Source organism: Podarcis pityusensis (genome assembly GCF_964106645.2).
Source record: "Podarcis pityusensis genome assembly, chromosome: 12".
Taxonomy (NCBI): Eukaryota; Metazoa; Chordata; class Lepidosauria; order Squamata; family Lacertidae; genus Podarcis; species Podarcis pityusensis.
The window spans coordinates 55,953,227-55,976,443 of NC_138037.1; the positions used below are offsets into that span (position 1 = coordinate 55,953,227).

A 23,217-nucleotide genomic window follows, 5' to 3' on the forward strand; every position below is an offset into this window, starting at 1 on the left:
AGCAGTCTAGGACCGCTCTTCATCGAAATCCAGCCCTGATTAGGAGGCCCTGCTATGCATCATACCGTCAGTCCACGTTAGTGTCATGAGCCTACTCATCTGATCACCCTGTGCTAAAGGCCAATTGACTCTAGAAAAATGGGTGTGGGGCTAAAATCCAGCTCTAAGGCAAGAGGGTGACCAGTAAGGAGCAGCTTCAAAGCATCACCATCTTTGCTAGGAGACACTTGTGAGGAGCTGCCCCTGAAACAATTGGGGAGAAAGCCAACGCCAATGGCACACTGGGAGCCCCGTGAGAAGAAATGTTTGCCTCTCCTCCCAGTTCCCCCAGAGCCATGGTTTGCTGGAGGGCTGATATGAAGAGAGACCCCTACCAAAGTTCAGACAGTGGTGGAGAGAGACCATGCCACTGGGCTAAGTGACCCTGCTAGGAAGGTGGGGTTTGCCCTCCAGCTCCAGTGTTCCCAGCAGGGAGGTCTTCTCCAGCTCCAATTAATCTAGTTGGGGAAGAATTTGTGGATTTTCAATGCTGGCCTCTCCTCTGAAGTGAGCATTACTAAGTTCCTGATGCTCAATTCTGTGCCTGAATCCAGTGAAGTTTCCTGGCGCCTCTAGTTTGAATTTAGGAGAGTTTTGCCTTTTCTTAGTGAGAGGGTGATGTGCACTAATCAAAATGGATGAGCATTGTGTTGAAGGATGGTTGAGGAAGAAATTACTTTCGTTTCACAGACGATATATGTACATTAGTGTCACTTTCACAAAGGTATGATTTATTTTTATCTTCACACAGACCATTGCTGTGCAACATGGACATTTTGATATTAGTCTTGAACAATTAAAAAACAACAACAACAAAGTTTGTAAATTTTAGTTCTCTTTAAAAACAATAAAAGCCAAGACTGTAAATTTTAGTCATCTTTGAAGCAAGACTTAACAAGAATGGAAGTACAGTATTATACTTTTTTTAAAAAAAGTCTGTCACACTTCCACTGCCTCACAGGCCAGTGCAACAGGTTTGACAGCAGCCTCTATAGAGCTGCCTTCCTTCCAGTTCACTGAATTTGAATACCGCAGTCAATATCTGCTCACTGCCTAATAATGCTGACTACAGCACAAAGAAAAGCACAGGAACTTTGTTCAAGAAACTCCAGAAGCAAAAAATATCCCACTTGTTCATTCTTTGCCACAGATAGGTCAATGATGTCCTGAATTTTATATACAAAATGAATATTGAAGCACACTCAGTTCAACATTATGGTATTTTATCTAACAAGTGTACTAATCATCCCTCTACATTTCAAACTTTATATAATCACGAGGACTACACGGAAAGGGCAATTATGCTCCACACCCCACCTATGGGAGCTATACATTATGGGCTGATGTAAGAGAGGGTCATCTCTGTGGTAGCACCAACTGTTTAACTCCCTTTGATGTCTGCCTGGCGCCAACGGTGGTTTCTCTTTAGTGCCAGTTTAAGACCTGGTTGTTTCTCGGGGATTTAAGAATTATTATTTTTGTAGTTTATCAGCGGAGTCCACCATTTTGTTTTTTAAGATTATGGTAATCATTGCTTTATCTGCGCTGTTTTATTGATGGTATTGTTCTCTGCCCTGAGAACAATTTGATATAAATCTTCTGTACTTTCTACATGGCCCTCAAATCTTTTGAAGAAGGGCAGTTAAGAAATATTTTAAATAAAATATTTCAGTATTTATGCATTTCATTTTTGGGAAGGGGTATTAATTGCTGCCTATTATATTTAGGATTTTTTGTGTAACTGTGAAAGTCAATGGGCTATTTAAGGTTGAAAAGGATTTTATGGCTTTATTTTGATTTGTTTCATCTTTGACATTTTGATTTGTGAACTGCTCTGGGCTTTTCCAAATTAAGCGCTCTATAAAAATTAAGCTAAATTTCTCGGGGGGGGGGGGAATGAAGAAGTGGTTCAGCTGCAAATTTCAAATTCTAAAAGGGGTCTAACGCTCCACCCACACAGACCTTTTTTCTCTAAGCCTGTGCCTGGATTTCATCTGGCATGCTGTACAGCTGAAGTCAGATGTATCTCAGAGAGTTGATGCAGACAACTCGGGCAGGCAAACAGCGGAGGACTTGCAGTGGGAAGTGCTGTCTTGAAAGCCCCACTAAGGCATGGAACTCACAGGGTGGCCTCAGGCAAGTCACTGCCTTCTCTACAAAATGAAACAGTCTTGTACCTGCTGGCCTGACCAGCTTGAAAGAAGGCTGATTTGTAAGTAACCATGCAAATACTGGCCTCAGGTCCAATGTATTCTGCCCTTAAGGGAATCCCTTGCCTTACATGGGTCCTTTTGTATCAGGCTGCCCCTATTTGCTCTATCCGAGGAAGCTGAAATCCCACCTTAAGGGGAAGCACTCACCATGCTATACTGGGTTACTTGCAAGTTTTTCACAGACCCCCTCATTGAGTCTCAGGAGCACAAACTAATTTTGGACCAGTTTTGCAGATATATTTCCAAATGAAGATTGATGAATTCCAGATAGAAGGATCCACATACAGTGCCAAAAAAGTCACTAAATCTATACAAAACTCCCATTGAGTTTTATAAATGATGCAATATCACTCCATACCTAAAGCAGGAGACCACAGCTCTGGTCTAGACTCCAGGCTTCCTCTTTCCTGGCTTGTAAGAGGCCAGTTACTGGAAAAACTCTTTCCAGCTGACTTTTCAGTCCTAGAGTAAGATTCATAGTGATGTACATCTGATCCAGCAAAAACATCTTCTAAGCTACACTCAACACATAATGCCTAGCACTTTCTAAGAACCATTTTCTTTCTCTTACCGAGGGTTCCATGCTAGTCTTTTCTCTGTTTAGTACTACTGTACTTCTTCTGGAGGCATCAGTATCAGAAACAGGATTTCATTCCATGTATCACACCAATGGCCCCATGTAGCCATTGAAGGGCCTGTTTGCCTCTTTTGCCTTCACAGAATCATAGAGTTGTAGAGTTGTGAGGATCCTGCAATGGAGGATTCACAACTAAAGCATCCCTAACAGATGGCCATCCAATCTCTGCTTAGAAACCTCCAAGGAAGGAGAATCCATCACTTCCCAAGGCAGTCTGCTCCACTGCCTAACAGCTCTTACTGTCAGAAAGTTCTTCCTGATGTTTAGTCGGAATCTGACACAATATATCTTAGAAACAAAATCTGTAGTCCACTTAGACCCTATGAACTATCTGCTCCCTCTGGAGCACAGAATGTTGACCCCCCCCCCAAGTGATGGAAACCCTTCAAAACCCTGCAAAAGCAGGGGCCATGCTAATCTTCTCTGTATCGTTCCAATTTTAGTATATGGACTGCCGGAGCGAGCACAAAAACAAGGAAGGAAAAGTGTTCTTTTATTTACCTTATCTTCCCCTCTTCCCTCCCACCATGTTTTCTGTACTACACACAGCGCTGGCTGTTTGAATATCTGAATCTGTGATGCATATAAGCAAGGTTTGGGCACCAATTCCTTGTATTTGGATAAGTGAATTTTCATAAACGAGCGTTTGCGTAGCAGGACCTGCGTGTACAGTGGTACCTCGGGTTAAGAGCTTAATTCGTTCTGGAGGTCTGTTCTTAACCTGAAACTGTTCTTAACCTGAAGCACCACTTTAGCTAATGGGGCCTCCTGCTGCCGCCGTGCCGCCAGAGCACAATTTCTGTTCTCATCCTGAAGCAAAGTTCTTAACCTGAAGCACTATTTCTGGGTTAGCGGAGTGTGTAACCTGAAGCGTATGTAACCTGAAGCGTATGTAACCCGAGGTACCACTGTACTATGAATTCTATTATACAGCCCCAATTTCTTTTGCCAAAGAAACAAAAATGTATATAATAGACAATCATGGTGGAATTACAAATATTTATAAATAACAAACTGAAAACAGCCCACAAATGGGGTTTGTTTATTAGACAGATGGGACAGCAGTCCCAATTCACTGCTTGCTAACACTGTGCTCCATGTCCCATTGTTCTATATTCTGCTCAATACAGTGCTCATTCTAAAGATGCATTATATGATCAAGGTAGTGCGAATCACATGGCTGGTTTATGACTGTCATGGTTACACATCTCTGCGTGGAATGTCTACATATTCATGGCAAACCCAATATTCAATCCTGCTGCTCACAGGTAGCCATGTATTTGAGGTTGCATACAGCCATTTCATTGTGGACAGCAAGGTTGTAACAAATGAAATTCCCTGGAGATGCTACAGGTGTTTTGTTTTAAATGTATTCATTTTATTGAAAGCTATTTTATCAAAATTGTCTAATGCCAAATGCAAACTGTAACATGGACATGATTTACTTCTAAGCAACTAAAACTATTTTAAATATTAAGCTCTGAGCATTACTTGTATTTAAGGCATTCAAATATTTTATGTACATTCAATCAGCCATTGGTAAGTAGCTGTTATTTATCACAACAGAAGAAGACTGTAATTTACACAGGGCTAAACTGGGAAATAAAATAGCTGAAGGAGTTAACTGTTAAGGCCAATGAAATTAGAATTGAAAAATACACTTTCTTCTTTTTGCTTTCTTCCACCCCGTTACATTTAATCTAATTAAATCTAACCCATAGTTTCTGCATTATTTCTTCCATGATCAAAGAAATGTGGAATATAAATTTAATAAAATAAATATTAAAACATAACTACAACTAAGAAAACAATCTGTTTCCTGCCTGCGTGTACAGTACTGCACACATACAAAAGTTGCAATTCTGCACTCACTTACTCGAGAGTAAGCTTCAATAAGCATAGTGGGACTTCTGCATGTTTGCAAGCACAGAACTGCATTGCACAGAAGGAAGTGGTTAACAGTTCTCTGTTGAGTCCTGTAAGAAACTTCTATACATTGGCATTGCACCCATGGTAGAACTGGATCATTCCAAACTTACTTCTTTTGCAGGATGTTGGGGCTGCAAATATTCAGCTGGCGCATATTACTGATGTAGAGTAAGTTAGTTTATTTGTGCTACTAATATAATTGTGCTTTAAATTTATTTTGTTTTATAGCTGTTGTTTTTAGAGCTGCTACAGATGTTGTGATATTATTTCTTATTGCAGATTGCCATGAGCCCGCAGGAAGGCAGGATATAAATGTTTTAAATAAAACAAGCTGTTTTAATAGTACTCATCCCGAAACAGAAATGTGTCTTGTTTTTAGAAGGCAGGACACGCACAAATTCTAATGCTCTTTAAATGCTGCTACTGAAAAACAGTTTAAGTTTTACGTTTATTCATGCTAAGCTGTAAATTGAAGATGTACAATAGGAATACTAAGAAATCTAAACAAGTCCTAACAAACAGGTTTCATTAACTCAAAGTGACACATTTCAGTACATATTCATAAGGTTGGGGAGGGGGTTATTATCTGGCTGTAATTGCGGTTGTTCTAACACCTAATAAGCTATGGTTGGAAAAACAAAGGCAGGTTAATTTGTGATTTCCTCTACTCATTTGGAGGCAAATTAAGTGTCAAACAGCTAATACGGAACATATTTCATTTTATGAGATTCTAATTTAATTCTGCACCATATCGTTGATGCCTTAATATGGGGTGGTTTATCTGAAAGAGGAGTAATTTATAAACCTTTTTTCAACGGAATCTTTAATGATAGGATATGATAGCATAATTATAGCAGTGGTTGCTTGTCCTAAAGTACACTACAGCATCTGACAGCAATTCCATTCCCAAGCTAAACCTTTATTCTGAAGGGCTTCTTGACTCTCTTGTGTATGTAATTTTGCTCCAGAGTTAAATGGGATAAATAATTTCTGTCCTCAAGTAATTAAAGTAACTTGCTAAGATACCATTTATCTTTCTCAATGGGAACATCTATTAAGAAAACCCCTTGTTCCATTTTTCTTTTCTTTTACTCTTGTCCTCTTCTGAATCCCCAGAAATGCTAAGGCTTTATTTATTTCTTCACCCGGTTTCACTGACAATAATGCTTACCATCCATTCAAAGAAGAAAGAGAGAAAGAAGCTGGCTAAGTAACAATTAACTTGGGAGAATGACCAAAAAATGGTACGTAGCCGACACAAAGAATTTCGTAGCACAACTACCAATCAAGCCTTGTTTGCCTAACCTCCTGCTCTATCACTGAACACAAGACAAAATGCCAAGTCCTCCCTCCAAAAAACTCCAGCTCCATTCTCTACATAGAATTTCTCCCACCTGCCACTTTTATTTCCCCTTTCTCAGCACAAGAATCAGAGAAGGGTTTCAAATGCTAACCAGGAGTGGTTTGATGTCATGGACTGGCTGGATGTCAAAGAATGGGGAGAGGCACCAGCTAAGGAACCCCCAAGGGAAGAAGACTCAGAGCCAGGGAATGGGGGGTGGAATGACAATGAGTGGTGAGAGGGTGAAGAGAGCAGACTGGGAGGAGGTGGTGTCGGAAGCAGAAGAGGAGACAGGGTTTAGTGAGCAGGAAGAGGCTGTGGCAGAGGGCAGTTCAGAATCAGAGGCTGTCTACTTACTGCAGAAGTAGTAGTAAGTAGACAGAAAATGGTATTTCGACCTTGACAGAAAATGCAAAAAGTCTTGCTGGGGTTATATCCAATGCTAATCCTACTCAGAGAAGCGGGACGCGGGTGGTGCTGTGGTCTAAAGCAGTGAGCCTCTTGGGCTTGCTGATCAGAAGGTCAGCAGTTGGAATCCCCACGACGTTGTGTGCTCCTATTGCTCTGTCCCAGCTCCTGCCAATCTAGCAGTTCTAAAGCATGCCAGTGTAAGTAGATAAAAAGGTACTGCTGCAGAAGGAAGGTAAATTGCGTTTCCGTGTGCTCTGGCTTCTGTCACAGTGTTCCGTTGCGCCAGGAGCAGTTTAGTCATGCCGGTCACATGACCCAGAAAGCTGTTTGTGGACAAACACTGGCTCCCTCGGCCTGAAGCGAGATGAGCGCCACACCCCATAGTCACCTTTGACTGGACTTAACTGTCCAGGAGTCCTTTACCTTTACCCTTACTCAGAGAAGACCACTGAAATTAATGAGTCTTAAGTTAGCCAGGCCCATTAACTCCAACTGGTCTGCTCTGAGTAGGACGAGCATTGAGTACAACCCTCCTTTCCCTTTTACTTCTGATGTGTGTTTATTGTGATTTTTACGAGGGAAAATAATTAACTTTCAAACAAAGATAGAAGATCTTTTAGGCCAATGCATACATTCAGCAGAATAAAATGTTACGGCTTTTCCTGGAATGCTCCACTGTAAGGAAAAGCAATCTGAATATCCTCTGTTCCAAATAAAACTTCCCTGCACATAGAAGAACAGCATGTGAGATAAAAGGCTGAACACTTCTCCTTGAGATGCTAATTTGCTTTCTAGAAATGAGTTTTTTCAATGGGGCAATATTAAAAAATGTTATCTCCCACCTTCACTCTGAAAGGGTACATCCCAACAAAAGCTTTACTGTTAGATTGAATGTCTGAATGTCTCAGAGATGAATAGAACCTAACAAGTCACACCCAAGCTTGAGGACAATGTTAAGTGTAACATGAAAGCCACATTACACATTCGCTTTGGTCTGCAGACCTAAGAAGAGTCTGCAACCCTCAACTATGGATTAAGTCCCACTGAACTCAACAGGACTTATTTCTGAAGTAAACATGATTAGTTAGGCTCGTGTTGTAAGGTTAAGAAAAGGCACAGCAATTCATAGGCCTTCTTTCCAAGCCAGTTCTGCATGCTATTATTCTCATGGAGTGTTGAATTTTCAGCAATGAGTGCACGGTGGTGTCCTCAAAAAGAAAAAGGAAAAGCCTTTGAGCCAGTTTAATTCACACCATTCAAATGCATTTTACTGCGCAACCGAGTACAATCCAAATAATAAGAGATGCAAATAACTTCAATGGAAAAATAAATCACAGTTCCTGGAAGTCTCCTCTCCCCTCCTACTACTCTAACTGTAAATACAGGGTCCCCCGCTATCCAAGCCCAAGGAAGAATGCAACACAGATTTATTGCTAGCCTTCAGGCCAATTTCTTCTGAAATTACAATTTGGCTAATAAGAGACTGATCCAAAATAACTGCTGGTAAAATATTGTGTATGTTCTTGGGCATATAGTTAGGATTGTTAATATCAATTAATTCTGCTCACAGAAGACGACTTGTTTTAAAACAAATTCATTTTTTCCCTGCAGTATATATGTAATTACACAGCTGTAACTAATAGCCATGGAGAAGCAATCTGCCATCTAAACAACTAGCATTATTCTTCAAAGTATTACTTGTGCTTTTCTTCCTTTATTTCCACACTGTGAGAGAGATTATTAGAGATGATTAAATGTATATATCAAGCCTTTTAGCAAAGGACTGAAACTGCTTTGTGGATTTGGGTTTTTATGGATTATAGTAGTTCTTCTGGATTTTATAGTTGAAAAGAAGACACTGAAAATGCCCCCCTGCCCTTCCCTTCTATATTGACATACCTTTCCCATCCATAATAAAGCAGTGTTTGATTTTGAATAAAGGCTCCCCCCCCCAATACATGTTTTCACTAGTATTTTTTGTTAACTTAGTGTAAACTGTCACACTTGCAATTTTGTTTGGATTACAAATCCATCAATCAAATGACTGGGTGTACATGCATGCAACAATTGTAGACTATGACAATCTATCCCCCTCAAAATTCATCCCCTTCCATAGCAGTCACTTATGAAAAGCTTTTGACACCATGGGGTATTTTTAGCAAGAAAGAATTCCAACCTAATCCAAAAACTGAAAAGGGGAAAAAAAGCTTCCAGGAGGGGGACACGCCAGTCCCAGTTTCTATAGTGATATTTTACAGTGTTTGGTACTTTTTAATTTAGTATTTATAGAATGACAACTCATAGAATAAATGTCAACAAAATATATAGGTAATAGTTGGTAGCTACCTATTATAAGTTTCACTGCTAAGGCAGTAGGATTGTTTTGCTTCAGTGAGCCCACAGACAGATAAACCCCAGGCATTCCAAGAGTAAATCTTGCCCTTTTGCTGCACCACAAAACCTTTCCAAAGGTACAATGGAACATTTAAGCACCTCAGTTTGCAAATCAGCAAGCACCTTCAGGGATGCACACTTTCTCTCTCATTCCCTCTCTAGCTTTTCTTTGTCTGCCTTAACCATAATGTATTTCTTGCAACATGCAACACCGCAGACGATGGATTCTGTTAATCAGGTTGGCCTCTCTTAATCAGGGGTTCCAATAGGTTTGCAAACCCAGTTTAAAAGGGAACCTATTTAGCATTAGTCATATTTAGCATCAGTGCAGAAGTCATGCTAAGGTAAATCCATGAGAATGAGAAAGGGGAAACATGATGCTAAAATTGGACCCAGCATTGTATCTGCACAACTCAAAAACTCAGGAGCTGTTTACCCAGCGAGGCAGAGCCAGGAGCAACAGCCTTCCAGAAGCAGCATTGTGGCTGTTTATCAGGAAGGGCTGTGATGATCAGGGCCGGACCGCCCATGAGGCGGACTGAGGCAGCTGCCTTGGATGGTGGAATCCAAGGGGCACTGCTGCAGAAGTGAGAATAAATAGCTTCTGGGTTCCTGTGAAATCTTGTGGGGCTCTCAAGGTCTTGCTGGAACCCAGAAGCGGTTGCATTGCTACCCCAGTAAACAACGCTTTGGTGGGGATGGGCGCAGGGTGTCTCAGGTGGCAAAACAGGACAGCCACCCTGGTGCTGATGCACTGATGGAGCCAACTCAACATTCCCATGAGTGAGTCCATATAACCTTGACCTCACTGCCACCTTGGCTCCACCCCATCAGGCAGGCGGCTCCTGTAAAACACATGCAGTTTCCCCTGTGTTTTTCTGGTAGCACAGATAGGAAAGTCATGACACTCCAAAACCTCCTGGTGGCATGATCTCTTGAGTCCATCGCGGGGAATTATACACGTGTGTGTGTGTGTGTGTAATCACGCTTCAGTCCAGCCAAGTCTGACACTAATTTGGCTACCCTGCACCTATCAATCCCAATTTCTCGGATACTTTGCAAAACGAAGTAGAAATGAAATGCAGATAGGAACCAGAGTCAGAAAAGGCATGTCATAAGAAAAATGGTTTGACTTTCGTGTGGATTCTTCCAGTCATTTGAAAAGCACTGAACCAACACCACAAAGATATGACGTCATCTGGAGCCAATTTCCATTACACATAGAAGGTGGTAGCATAAGAGCACCTCAAAACATGCACAGTGTGTCCTCACTGCAGTCAACCCATCCACATTTAGAGAAGGAGGGCACTGCTTTTAAACTATGGGGAAACCTCTTAAAGGGGTCTGCTAAGGAAAGTTGGTCTCCCACTGCTATAGGTTGCTCAAGCAGCACAAATGATGCAGTGACCTATGATGTTTTTCTTCAGCTGTTCTGTAGTAAGCCAAGGTGCTGCAAAAGTTCATACTTACACATGTAGCGGAGGAATGGGAGATGGTTCGTAATGATAACGCCCTTCATGGTGTCTTGCGTCAATTGGAACAGGAGGGTGGAATGCTGGGAAAAGGTGAGGCGGATCTGAAAAAAGAAACATGAGTTTCCAAATCTCATTGTTATTGTACCTTAGCAGTATATAATATTTAAAAGATCCAATAAACAAGTCTGTGTGTACACGCTGCCAAAACCCCCCAAAGAAATATGTAAGAAACCTGCACCCAGGCAGCCCCAAACGCTGTGAAAAGAAAATATGAGTTGTACCTACACAGATAATACGAATTATGAACATTTGAATATTTTCTCTTATTTTGCACTGTTAAACTATTTTGCCTAATTCTGCTGTTTGTGGGGAAGGATAAGGATCTCTGCATGACATGGAAGCTCTACCCTGTGGCCTGTGGTTGGCATCCGTCTGTCTCGGGAGGCAGTGGATGAGTGAGCCTTTGGGGGTCAAACCTCTGGCCACTGAAAACCTCACTGAGCAATCCTGTTGACTTTTCTGGTTTCGAAGTGCACTGCCCATACACTACCAAGCATGGCTTAGGAACACAGCCAGAGGCCTTGTAGCTAGCCAGACTATTTGTCCATCTAGCCCAATTTATTCTACATTGGCTGGCAGTGGCAGAAGTGGGTCTTTCGTATCACTTGCTACGTATTTCTGTCTGGCTAGAGGTGCCAGGTACGGAACCAGAGACCTTCTGCTATGCAAAGCATGAGCTCTACCACTGAGCTACAGCCTGTCACAAGCAGCCATAAGGCGTAAAAAAAGAAAAGAAAGAATACAGAGATTCTCAGAGAATCACACCACATTTTGAAATTTTCCACACCCCTGAAGACAGAAACCTGCCAAGAAGCATGAAGAGGCACACAGCAACAATAATATTGCACAGCGCTGGATATACCTTTGCATTTACATGAACCTAAGCCAAATGTGTAAGATACAGAGTTTGGCTCATCCAATTTGCTTGGCACACATGAATATTCATGTCTTAATTTTAATATTCTCTTTTCATCACTTTAATGGAAAATTACATAAAGAAGTCTTTAATAAATAATTGCAGTGCGCATATGTGAAGTGTCAGATCAAAGAGATCAGCTAGCCTTTCATAAGCACACCCCAATATTTATTATTATTAGCATGTGTTTCTTTCTTTTTTAAAAGTACTTGTAAAAATATAGTGTAGCAAAGTCCATTGCAAAGTACTACTGGAGCTGCCCCCCCCCCACATACCTCCCTAGTAATGTTTCATAAATGAAGTGCATGGAGCAACATCATCAGGATTAGTGGTTCTCCGCCCCCTGCAAACAGCAGACAATTAACTGGGGGGGGGGGAGAGAAGGAAATGTTTACTTCACTGCGTCCTGTGTTTATTCCACCACATGTTAGTGTGGCGAAATATGGAGAAGCTGCAGCCACATTATCTCTCATAACGTCTCGTTGGCCACAATTTGTTGTAGTGTCTTGGGTGAAATGAGAGAGCCTATGCAAATCCAGGAACATTTCCTCCTCTTTCCATTCTCCCTCACATGTTCACAACAGCATTAGTGGAATGCAGAAGAAACTGAGGTTTCACTTGGAAGCTCTTCCACCAGCCTCCCATATGAAGCTGTAAGAAGCAAAGAACCCACAAAGAACACGCAAACCAGAACCTGGGTCACAATACAGAAAGGCTGAAAAATCCCTGATGTGAGTACACTATTTAAAACATGCAGCCTGACAAAAGACAGCTGTTTATAGTAAGCAAAACAGATAATAATTAATTCCTAATGGATGAAGTGTTTATTATTACTACTACTACTACTACTACTACTACTACTATACTGCCCTTCATCAAAAGTTCTCAGGCCGGTTCCCAACATGTGGAAATCTAATGAGTAAGCTCCTCAGACACCGTCCACATGAACAGAGACCTCATATAAGTTCACATATATCAGATCATATTCAGATCACAGTTGCCATAAAAAGACTTTAGATTCTGACTCTTAAATCGTTTTCTTACCAGCAAGTCTGAATTGATCCTGAACCTTGGGGAACTGCAACGGATTGCTAATGTGAACGACAAAGTACCACTTAAAACAATAATTTCTAGTGCCTCAACTTCTGTCCTCCCTCTTAAACACAAACATATAGGCCTTGATTCATATGGGAAAGTTCTCTGCAACCCCCACCAACTTCCACAAGGTTTAGCATGAATTATAGGGACTCACAGAGGTGCGGAGCTGACACACATTTCAGTTCATGTGGAGCAACCTCCGTGACAAACAGCGAGTCTTACTTAAGAACTTGCATTTGGATTCTCCAGTAGAAAACATTAACCATAAATGCTGTGATACCTCATAAAAGATTGTTTGTATTCATCTCCTCCAAGACAAACATCCCTTCACATTGCTTGAGACCCGGGCTGCCAAGATCGTATTTCTTAAACAGGCACATTAAACAGCTTTCGGTGTGGGTTTCTGTGGAGTGAGGAAATCCTTAAAAAGCGGTGAATTCCTTTGCACCTATCCTGAAATAATGCCACCAATTCTACCCACATTTTATCTTCTTTGTTAAGAGACATGTCATAGCATATAGAAGGTGAAAGCTGCCTGTGGTACAAAGGCAAAATCCTAAAATGTTTATATTGACTAGAGCTTCAACACAACAAAACCTGAGCCTGTTCCAGATGCAGAATTCCTATTTGATACCAGCTCAACTAAAGAATCCATTCACTTAAGCCAGGGTCCGTGGCTTAAGGTCCGTGAGCCGGCCCAATCGCCTCCTAAATCTGGCCCGCGGACAGTCCAGGAATCAGTGTTTTTACATGAGTAGAATGTGTCCTTTTATTTAAAATGCATCTCTGGGTTATTTGTGGGGCATAGGAATTGGTTCATTTTTTTCTTCAAAATATAGTCCGGCCCACCACACGGTCTGAGGGACAGTGGACCGGCCCACGGCTGAAAAAGGTTGCTGACCCCTGACTAGCATCCATAGCTCAGGGGTAGGACCACATGCATTGAATCCAAAAGGCTTGGAGCACAATCCCCCAGATACTTTCAGATCACCCTTACTTACAAAGAAACATCAATCCTAGCAACCTGATGTATATTCTTCATGTGTAGATGAATGAGGACCATATGACTAAATTCCTACATGGAAGGCACTGCTGATAGTTAGCTTTCTGTACACAACTGCAAAGCCCCTATATTTTCACATTTACTCATACAAGAAAATGCAGTTTGTGAAACAATGCAAGTGCTCTTAAGCATCTAAGGGCATGCAATAAATATGCAATTTAAATACTGTAATATTATGTCACAAGAAACTTGATCATGAATTTAAAGAGCACCCTTTTGTGAGTCCTCTTGCATTAAGCTCCTCACCGTTCTTAATTGCACCTTGTTCGCAGTGTTCATGGTGTGGGGAGGGCAGAGACAAAGTAGTCAATCACTGTAACAGAGCTGTCTACAGCCACCGGCATGATGAGGAGAAATCCGAAAAACTGGCATTCACCATAATTATCCAGCTCAGAGTTTATTCCTTACACATGAGCAATACAGCTGTGGAACATCATAGCTCAAGCAGGATGTATGCTAAGTTGCTGCACTCTAGCCATCTCTTGTTGCAACCCTTGACAAAATACCACATGGTGATTTTTCCAAAGTCAAGCTAAAACTGCTGAAGCAGAATAAAGTGCCACTAAACCTGGCTACCCCCTATTTATCATACAATTTCCTGACTGATGGTTTCACAAACCAGCTGCTAAGTGCTGTGTACTCTACTGCCAAAAAAGTAACATGTGAAATGGGAGAAAGGGGGGATAATGTACTCAACCATTGAAATCAATTGCACCAAGAGAATTGAAACTCCACACAGCTCACAGGTAAGCAGTAAATTCTACATGCCTGTGGGTGCAAGGGGGGGGGTAGAAACGCTTTGAATATTCATACAGAAATCTTCTTCAAATACTTATTTGAAAGAGCCCCTACAGAGAGAACTTGACTTGAACCAGACTGGGGGCCCTATAAATATGTAACTGGTGTGTGTATGTGATTTATCTATGTATGGCTTTTATAGCTGCCAGCTTGGTTTCCTGTTGGCTCGCTCCTCCTAGTACAATATTTTTCTTATTATATAGTCTTACCAGAAGAGGAAAGGGCATCAGTCCTTAAACTGACATCTACCTTCACTCTAACCAATATTTCCCCAGTGAAGAAATATACTAAGGATTGTCTGATCCCCAAAGTGCCAGAGGAGGAAAATATATGAATAGCGCCTATGGAAGTGGAGTCTTTTTAAATGAAAGTCAGTGTATAGGGCTACACTGGAAATATACAGGACTAACTAATCCAAACAGTGGGATATAAGTTTTTCTTTAATGGGTCATGCTACAATAACGCAAATGAGCTGGAACCCATCAACAGTTTCTGAGCAGTTTCTTTTTTCAAAATTAAGGACTACGTTATTCCCCAGCTACGGACAATGCAGAGGAATACTGGCAATGAGAGGCTTTTATGACCTTTCCTATTTCTCTACAAGGCCAATGACTCTAGTTCTCCAGGGTGTTTCAGGAGCACAACTTCAAAAGTATACACAAGGGCCAGGGGGTTGCTGAGAACTGTGACAGACGTGGAAGCATTTCTCCTGAAGACCTTTTTCTTCTTCTTCTTTTACTCTGAAGGGATTCCTCTCCACCCCAACTATGGGGAACCTTCAGTCACGTAAGCCTCCACCTGCAGTAGTACTACAATTCAAGCACAGGTATACTAGTGATAAGGATGCCGATATTTGTGAGCACAGAGAAAAGTACTAGCCATACCTTCCAGGAGCTGCTGAATCAAGAAGAAACAAACCCAACTACTACTCCAGGTGAGGAAACCACAGTTAACTCTGCCATCAGGCCCTCAAAATCTTTGGCTCCAAAGCCCAAGGACAGACCTCTTCTTTCAGCTATCACCTTTCTTTTCTGTCTTGATTTTGTCTCCGGCAGTTGAGCAGTGGTTTGGGAGAGGGTTTTTCCTGTGGTTTTTTTTCTTTCTTAAAGTGAAAGGCATCTGTTCCCTTCCTCAAACAAGATATTCCCCTTGGGCTTGAAAGCAAAACTTTTCATTCTGCCTTCATAATGAATAAAACAGAATCTCCTGTGAAACTTTAATGATAATAACATTTTCTATTAAAATATCAAAGCAAATGCAATCTTCTTGGGAGGCTTTCTGAACTGAGGGCATGGTTAATACAGACCAATAGGAGTCCTCTGACAGGCATTAAAGGTTTTCCAGTATCTTTCTTATTTATCACTTGTCTACCTGCATATGTGTAATCAACATTTTGCATTAATGTGAAGTCTCTGCTAAGTCAGTGCTATACCCATTCCTGGAGCATTACTTCCCTCCTTTGAAATAAGAAATGCAGAATATGAACACACTGAAGATGTACCATTAGTACATAACTCAGCAATTCTGCTTCATGATCTTAGAATATCAGTTCTCATAAAGGCTTTGTTCTATTGGTCTATTGTTCAATTGGTCTGGTAAATTCACATAGTGCTTTATAAACTATGTGCACGGTCCTAGGGAACAGCTGACTAACTTCAGCCACATCTAATTTTTCATTCTAGCATGAAAAACAAACAAAAAGGAAATAAAGAGAAAGGCAATTAATATTCAGTTTCTTCTCTTGATGATGAAGTATTTTTCAGGGAGTGATGGGGAGGATACATACTGCTCCATCTGTCCGTGAAAGTTAGGTTGCCCAGTGTTAGGGTGAAGGTCCATGTCAGTGTAGGATGGGTAGCCTGGAGTGGGGGTTGGCTCTGGGCATCTTGCCAAAGAATGATGTTTGCAGTTTTGCTTTTCCCCATAGAGTAGAAAGCAGCCTTTCAGCTATATGTGAGAAAATAAGAGGTGTGCCCTGGGAAGGGCTCATCAGAGGAAACATGCTCCTTACTTAGGACCGTAAAGATGGCAGTGTGCACAGCTTTTGCCATTGTCTGAACTGTGCCCCCAACTGCAGGCTGTAATTGGGGACCTATGGTATGGGGCAAGGGAATATTGTTTGTGCCCTCTCTACACCAGATTGCAGCCCATTTTGACTTTATGTGCAAAAAACACACTAGCTATCCATTGGGCTATAGAAGCAGTTGGGCAAAAACGTGTTCCTGCTATTAATACTCATGACTCAAGTGCAGCTTTCCCCAACTTGGTACCCTCCAGACATTTGAGACAACAACCTCCATTATCTCTGATGGTTGGCCATGCAAGCTGGGGCTGGTGGGAGTGTAGTCCAAAGCATCTGGGGGATACTAGGTTGGAGATGGCTATTATAATGTTTGAGACAGGTTTCCCCTCCATTTTCATTTTGTCTCAGAGAGGTGTGGTTTCCTTCTCTTTCTGCCTCAGAAGCCAATTAGTTCTACGCAGTTCTGCTCCTCTCCTTTAGACTCGGCAACACAGTCAACAGAAACAGTTGACTATGATCTCCATGTACAAGGCAAGCAGGATGTCAACTAAATAATGCCAAAAGTGAATAGTGCCATGAAACAAAAGCCCTGGCAAGCAGAAACAAATGTCTGCATTGGTCTTCTGTCCCTGACATTTCAAAAAAGTAGTAGGCTCTGACGGCTACAGTCTGGCTGAAGCCACAGCACACCTGGAACGTGAGCTGGAGACCCTCCAGGTCTAGATTTGGGTGCAACTACTAATTGCCTTAGCCTGGTCCTGGTGGGGGCCTCGAGGAGATGTCCCCAGTGGTGGACAATGTTTTAAAACAAAAAGAAAGAAAGAAAAGATTGCACTGTGTTTGACGGAGTCCCCTTACTTCTCATTTTGTTTCACTCATTACACTTCTGTGCATGGCTCCTTTGCGAGTTTCCAGAGCTCGTTCCTGGCAATACATTGTTCCAGCTGGAATTCCCACCTTGGCAAGGCAAAGCAGCGGGACCAAGTATTACACACACTTGCTGTCTGTTTTGCCACCTTTGTGTTTATGTAAACCAAAACACCTTGTGGGAACATACTTTATTTGTTTTCAGTGGTTCCCCAACAATCTGGGTGCCAAATGCTTGGAGAAGTAGCTATCTGAGCTGGAAGAAAAAAAGGCTGGAAACATTTTCAACCACTGGCAGCCACTAAAAGCTCCTTAGCAGGCCAGATTTGCTGCAGGTATTGGCTAAATAGCTGCTGGCTGGCTTTCAGCTAGAGCACTTTATTGCTTTCCACAGTCATTGCAACTCCACTGTGTACAGATTTAAAGACCTATGTTTAAAAAAAGAAAAACCCAGTATTTTAGTAGTCCTATTATTACCTGTTAATAAGCAAGCTTGTTAAAAATCCCCTATCAATGTCAATTGGCTCCCAGAAGTTAATATTATTTACTTAGTGATCGCCTAGAATTTACTAAGAGCTGTAAAACAAATTTAGGGAGAGGCTGCAGCCCCAGATGGAGGATTAAAGGTGTCACTAAGGGTGGAAAACTGGACAGATCTGAGCCATTTCCCCGTTGAAATGGACAGGAAATGAGCAGGAACATGGCAGTGCACAGTTTTCATTCATGCCAATGAGTTCCCAATGGACTGTGCTCCACGTTACCTAGTCGCAAGCAGAGCGTGTCACTTGGATTGTCTGCTTTTGGCAACTAAATGCCTTGGGCTGGCTTAGAACTTCAGGAGAATTCCGTGTTACGGCTCAAAATCCGAAGGGATGGAATTGTGTGGTTACTAATATAAAAGGTAGTTGTGTTGGCCAATAAGAAAACTTCTGAATTCCATATTAGGGCAACAATGCCTTTATTATACCAACTAAAATGTCACAAAAAACACTATTTTCATGACTAGCTTGTCTCATGGGGACTGGCCTAGCCAAATTGGGAGGAGAATGTTTTCACGCCCCAGCAAAGAAGTTCAGCCTTCATCTTTCCCCATGAAGAGGCAGGCTAGATGAAAATGCATCTTCCCAAACATGCTCCGCGATGCCTTGCCAGGATTACTTTGCAAGATAACTGCATGGCCAGACACCGAACTATGGCCAATAGGAGAATCCAAGTCTTTGGCTAGTGTTGGGTGATAAGAAAGATGCAAACAGACTCTTATGATCCCTGAATGTCCTTAACTGGCTCCACACACTAGACAGCACTGGTTCGTTTTTCCATATAACCATCAGGCCCAAGTGGTTATTGAAGATGCGCAAGAAGATGGTGGTAAAGGAAACTATTTACTTCCAGCCAATAATGTGTTTTAATAAAAATGCATCCATAGTATACTTTTTTAAAACAAAACAAAACTGTATTTCTTGAGTTAGAAGGGGAAAGCATTGTCAACAACAAAAGTGCAGGGATACACAACACAATACATATCGTTCTTTCTTTCTCATATATATGTGTGTGTGTGTGTGTGTGTGTGTGTGTGTGAGAGAGAGAGAGAGAGAGAGAGAGAGAGAGAGAGAGAATATATGAGAGGCCAAAGAAATTTGCTAGCTATGGAGTACAGTTTCCACTTAAGCTTTGCTCTTGGCAACTGGTTTAACACCCCTTTCAAATTATCTACAGTTCTACATCACAAGTACATGTGTATAAACTCACGAAAACAAAACAGAAACAAATGGCACACTCTGGTCCTGTCACAATGTTAGTTGGAATTGGAGTCTTTTCCTGGAATGCGTGGAGATGTTGTTTTGCCACGGGCCCTTTTTTATAACTTCTGGGTCGTTGTGGTGTTCTTTAACAAACTTAATAATGTGCTCTCTGCAAGAAAATGACAAATTGGACTCTGCCAGAAACTGACAAAAGAACCCCCTTCCTCTGTTACTTCAAATGCTCTGTCGCAAGTGAAAAAGCAATTTATCTCTCTCCCCAGCCCAAACAACTATTCTGGGCTGCATTTTCTGCTCCTCTAAGTTCCCTGCACATTGGTGTTTACACCATGGATAAATCTCACACCCAAACAAGCAAACAAACAAATTCAAGAAAAGAGAGGCAAAAACAGTTCCATCTCTAGGTTCCAGCTGTGTGCTTTAATCCAGCTGCTCTGGACTCCTGCCTGGCTGCATACATGTTGATGGGATCTTCCGACAGCCACATCTTTTTCCTTCTGTGGTGGTAGCAATAAAATACGTAGCACCAGGAAAGTTTATACTACTGCATATAAATCAGCCCTAATGCACAGAAACTTTCAGCTCCCAAAATGCATTCATAGCTTTCCAGAATAATGAGAAAATGGAATTCTCTAAAAACCAGAGTTCCTGATTTGGGTGATTTATTAAGACTGAAATCAGAGAGCATGACCTCAACTAAATTCTGTCACACAGAATTCAAGCATTTTTGCTTTCACAACTGGGGCTAATGCGTCCCCTGTAGCCAATGTGGGCAAGGAAATTCTGCACATTTACTATACCCTATTTCACCTGTATACGTTGGCAAAAGAAACTAATATACATTATGCATAAACACATCCTTTGCAAATACTGCGACTATGCGGGTGAAGATGTATCTAAAAACAGACATAGCATGTCCCAATCTACATGTTAGCACACTCTGGGAAAGTTTTGAAATTTAAGAACATTCTGGAATTATTAAATCATATAATTCAGATGGAAGGGGTGATGGGCACTGGTTCAGATGGCTTTTAAAGCACTGGTTTCCAAAGGATTATACAAATTTATAGAGGACAGGCCTGTCAACTGCAGATAGCTAAATGGAATCTGAGATTCATAGGTAGCATTGCTGAGGATCAGGCAACTGAGGATAAACAATGGAAGAGGTTGCTGTCTTCTGCCTGGAGGCATCTGCTTGGCCAGTACTGCAAACAGGATGCTGAACTAGGTGGAATTCTTGGTTTGATCAAATAGGGCTCTTCTATATTTAAATAAAACTCTTGAAACTAATTTCCTAGGGCTTCCTGCCCTAAGCACCTACGACGTGGCGGTCGTAGAGCACAACTTGCAACTCGCCAAACCAAATGATAGCCCACCAGAGACTCAATGGACATCCTGCTTTTACTGCCATCTGCAGAATACAAAAACAAGAGAGCTGCCACACATCTTACAGGCCTGTGTGTAGTTTGGTAGGTCACAACAAAGCACAAAATGTACTCTTAGAGTGGTACTAGTGGGATATTATACAAGTGTTGCAGATACGTTTGTGGCCTGCCTCACACTCAACAACTGCGAAGTAGAAGTAACTTCAAGAGGCATCTAAAGCGGCTGATTTGTATATCAAGCTCACCCATGTGCAGGGAACCCACCTTGCAGACTAGCCCCCATCACAAGACCTCTCCACTAGCCCCCAAGCCAGCTCATGGGGTTTGTTACTGCTCTTATTTCCATTTTCCATTCCCTATTTCCATTTTAACCCAATGTTGCCACAGGGACGCTCATCAGCTCATTGGTCCGGAAATGTGAAATGGTGGCGTATGCAAGTGGTCTCTGGAAGGTTCCCCATGAGGAATTGCAACCCTTGGGCTGAAAAAGGTTCTCTCACCCCTGCAACAAGTCCCATCAGCTGCTGATAGATTTGTACTCTGAAGTTGTGAGCCACTTTGGAAGCTCATGTTTTATGATCTGATCTATTTTCTAATATTTTTAACAATTCTCTATGTTTATAAACTTGATTGTATGCTACCTACGGATTGCCCTGTGTTAGGCAAAAAAATACAATAAAGTAATTAATCATTAGTAAAAACATAATTTTTACCTCTCTCTTTTCTTGTTTGCCTCCCACAGTGCTGAAAGGCTTGTGCCTGGAATTATGCAACAATGCAGTCCTACACATGTCTACTCAGAAGTAAGTCCCATACAGTAAAATTGAATTTACTCCCAGGTATAAGTGAGCATAAGGATAGGATTGCAGCCACATCCTGCAGTTCTATTTTTGCCATTTAAATGGTCATTACTGACATAAACCCACAACTTCCCAATCTGGCATCTCCTTCAATATGCAGTTTTCTGTCTGCCAAATCATTAAAGAAAATTAAATCCAAACACAGATCACTTTTCCAGACCTAAATCTCATTCTTTTACTATGTGTGTACATTCCTCTGAGTATAAGCCTATGACTATTTTCCTTTTCCATCATTCTGATCTTTCTTTCCAGATAAGAAGCCTTTAGTACTATACCAAATTCTGAACCAATGCCACATATTTTACTCCTTCTACATCATTCATTTTGCCCAAAAGTTTTGTAAATCTTTCCAAAGAGTGATTTAGTTATTTAATACTGACTTGCTCTTGCTCTTTCAAGTATATTTTTACATACAGTGTTCCCTAATAACTTTGTTACATTACTACAGACTATTTTGAGTTCTACCAAACCATATTTGCCAGAATCTTTCTTCCTTCTTTGAGGGTTAATTTTTCCAGTCCTTTCTTACCTCTCCAGTAGGTTCACACATTTCAAAAATAGTTATCACACACCCATTTTCCCTTGCTTATAACAAGAAGCTAATGCTGCTATCACACTGCAGTTACTTTTGCTGCCAGCATTGGTGCTGTGAACTGCAGTGTCACTCTTCCACCATTGTTCAAGCAGGAGAGTCCATGCAAACCTTCATAGAAACCCCTTCTAAAATGCCTGGGTTGGTAACTTTTAAGGGGGTATTTAATGCACACCCTTCCTTAAATGAAAAGGGCTGTACATAAGAATATCTTGTTAAAAGGGAGGAAGGGCTACATTTTAGCATGGGATTCCATGGAAATCGCTAATAAAATGAAGAAAAAAACGTTTGCCCTTTAGCATCACCTTAAAAAGATAAACATAAAGGACCCCTGACAGTTAAGTCCAGTCACGAACGACTCTGGGGTTGCGGTCCTCATCTTGCTTTATTGGCCGAGGGAGCCGGCATACAGCTTCCGGGTCATGTGGCCAGCATGACTAAGCTGCTTCTGGCGAAACCAGAGCAGTGCACGGAAACACCGTTTACCTTCCCGCCGGAGCGGTACCTATTTATCTACTCGCACTTTGATGTGCTTTCGAACTGCTAGGTGGGCAGGAGCAGGGACCGAGCAACAGGAGCTCACACCGTCGCAGGGATTTGAACTGCCAGCTTCCGATCGGCAAGCCCTAGGCTCTGTGGTTTAACCCACAGCGCCACCCACGTCCCTCTTACATCATCACCTTACATCATTGTAATATCATGTGCTTGGCATGTGTGCAGTTCCACTCACCTGTCAAATTTGGCCCATGAGGCCAATCCAGATAAGGATCTGGGCTGTGGAGCCAACAAGGCTCCCCTACCCTAGTCTAAGGTAAATTTGATGAGCACTAAGGGGAGTCAGTGGGGTTTGGAGAGCAATGCTAGCAAGGCACAGTCCCTAGTAAGCCTGTCTTTATATTAAGCTTTTCACAGTTACAAATTCAAAGAATAATAATTGTGCCTTGGAAATACATTAATGCCTCATGATTTTTTTTATCTGAATTTGCATGCCATGACAGTCAGCTTTGTAACTGCAAATGGTAATACCAAAATATGAGATGGTAGGATAATAGATGCAAGAATCACTCATGCATCTTCTTAGAAATGTAAGGAAAGCCTTCCTGGATCAGAGAGACCACAGCCTCTCTAGCATCACAATAGCCAACCAGATGCCTCCACAAAGTACACAAGCAGGACAAGAAGGTAATAGCTTTCTCCCACTGTTGCTCCCCAGCAACTGGTATTCAGATAAATTACCTGGTGGTAATGGAATGCATGACTCCATAACACAGATCTGCAGCAAACACTTCCAACATATGGTACTGACATAGGTTAGGTGAAATTGGTTCATCACTGACTTGTACACTACATGATTT

General features: G+C 41.7%; 1 protein-coding gene across 4 annotated transcripts in view; it reads right to left on the reverse strand.

The window, feature by feature from the left end:
- The window catches only part of GLI3 (GLI family zinc finger 3), a 237,073-nt gene that overhangs the window by 94,909 nt on the left and 118,947 nt on the right, over positions 1-23,217 (reverse strand). For all 4 annotated transcript variants that reach the window (XM_080975700.1, XM_080975698.1, XM_080975699.1 and 1 more), the window contains one exon: positions 10,436-10,541. In XM_080975700.1, the coding sequence (XP_080831826.1) occupies positions 10,436-10,541 (106 nt within the window). The remainder of the gene's footprint in view (positions 1-10,435; positions 10,542-23,217) is intronic.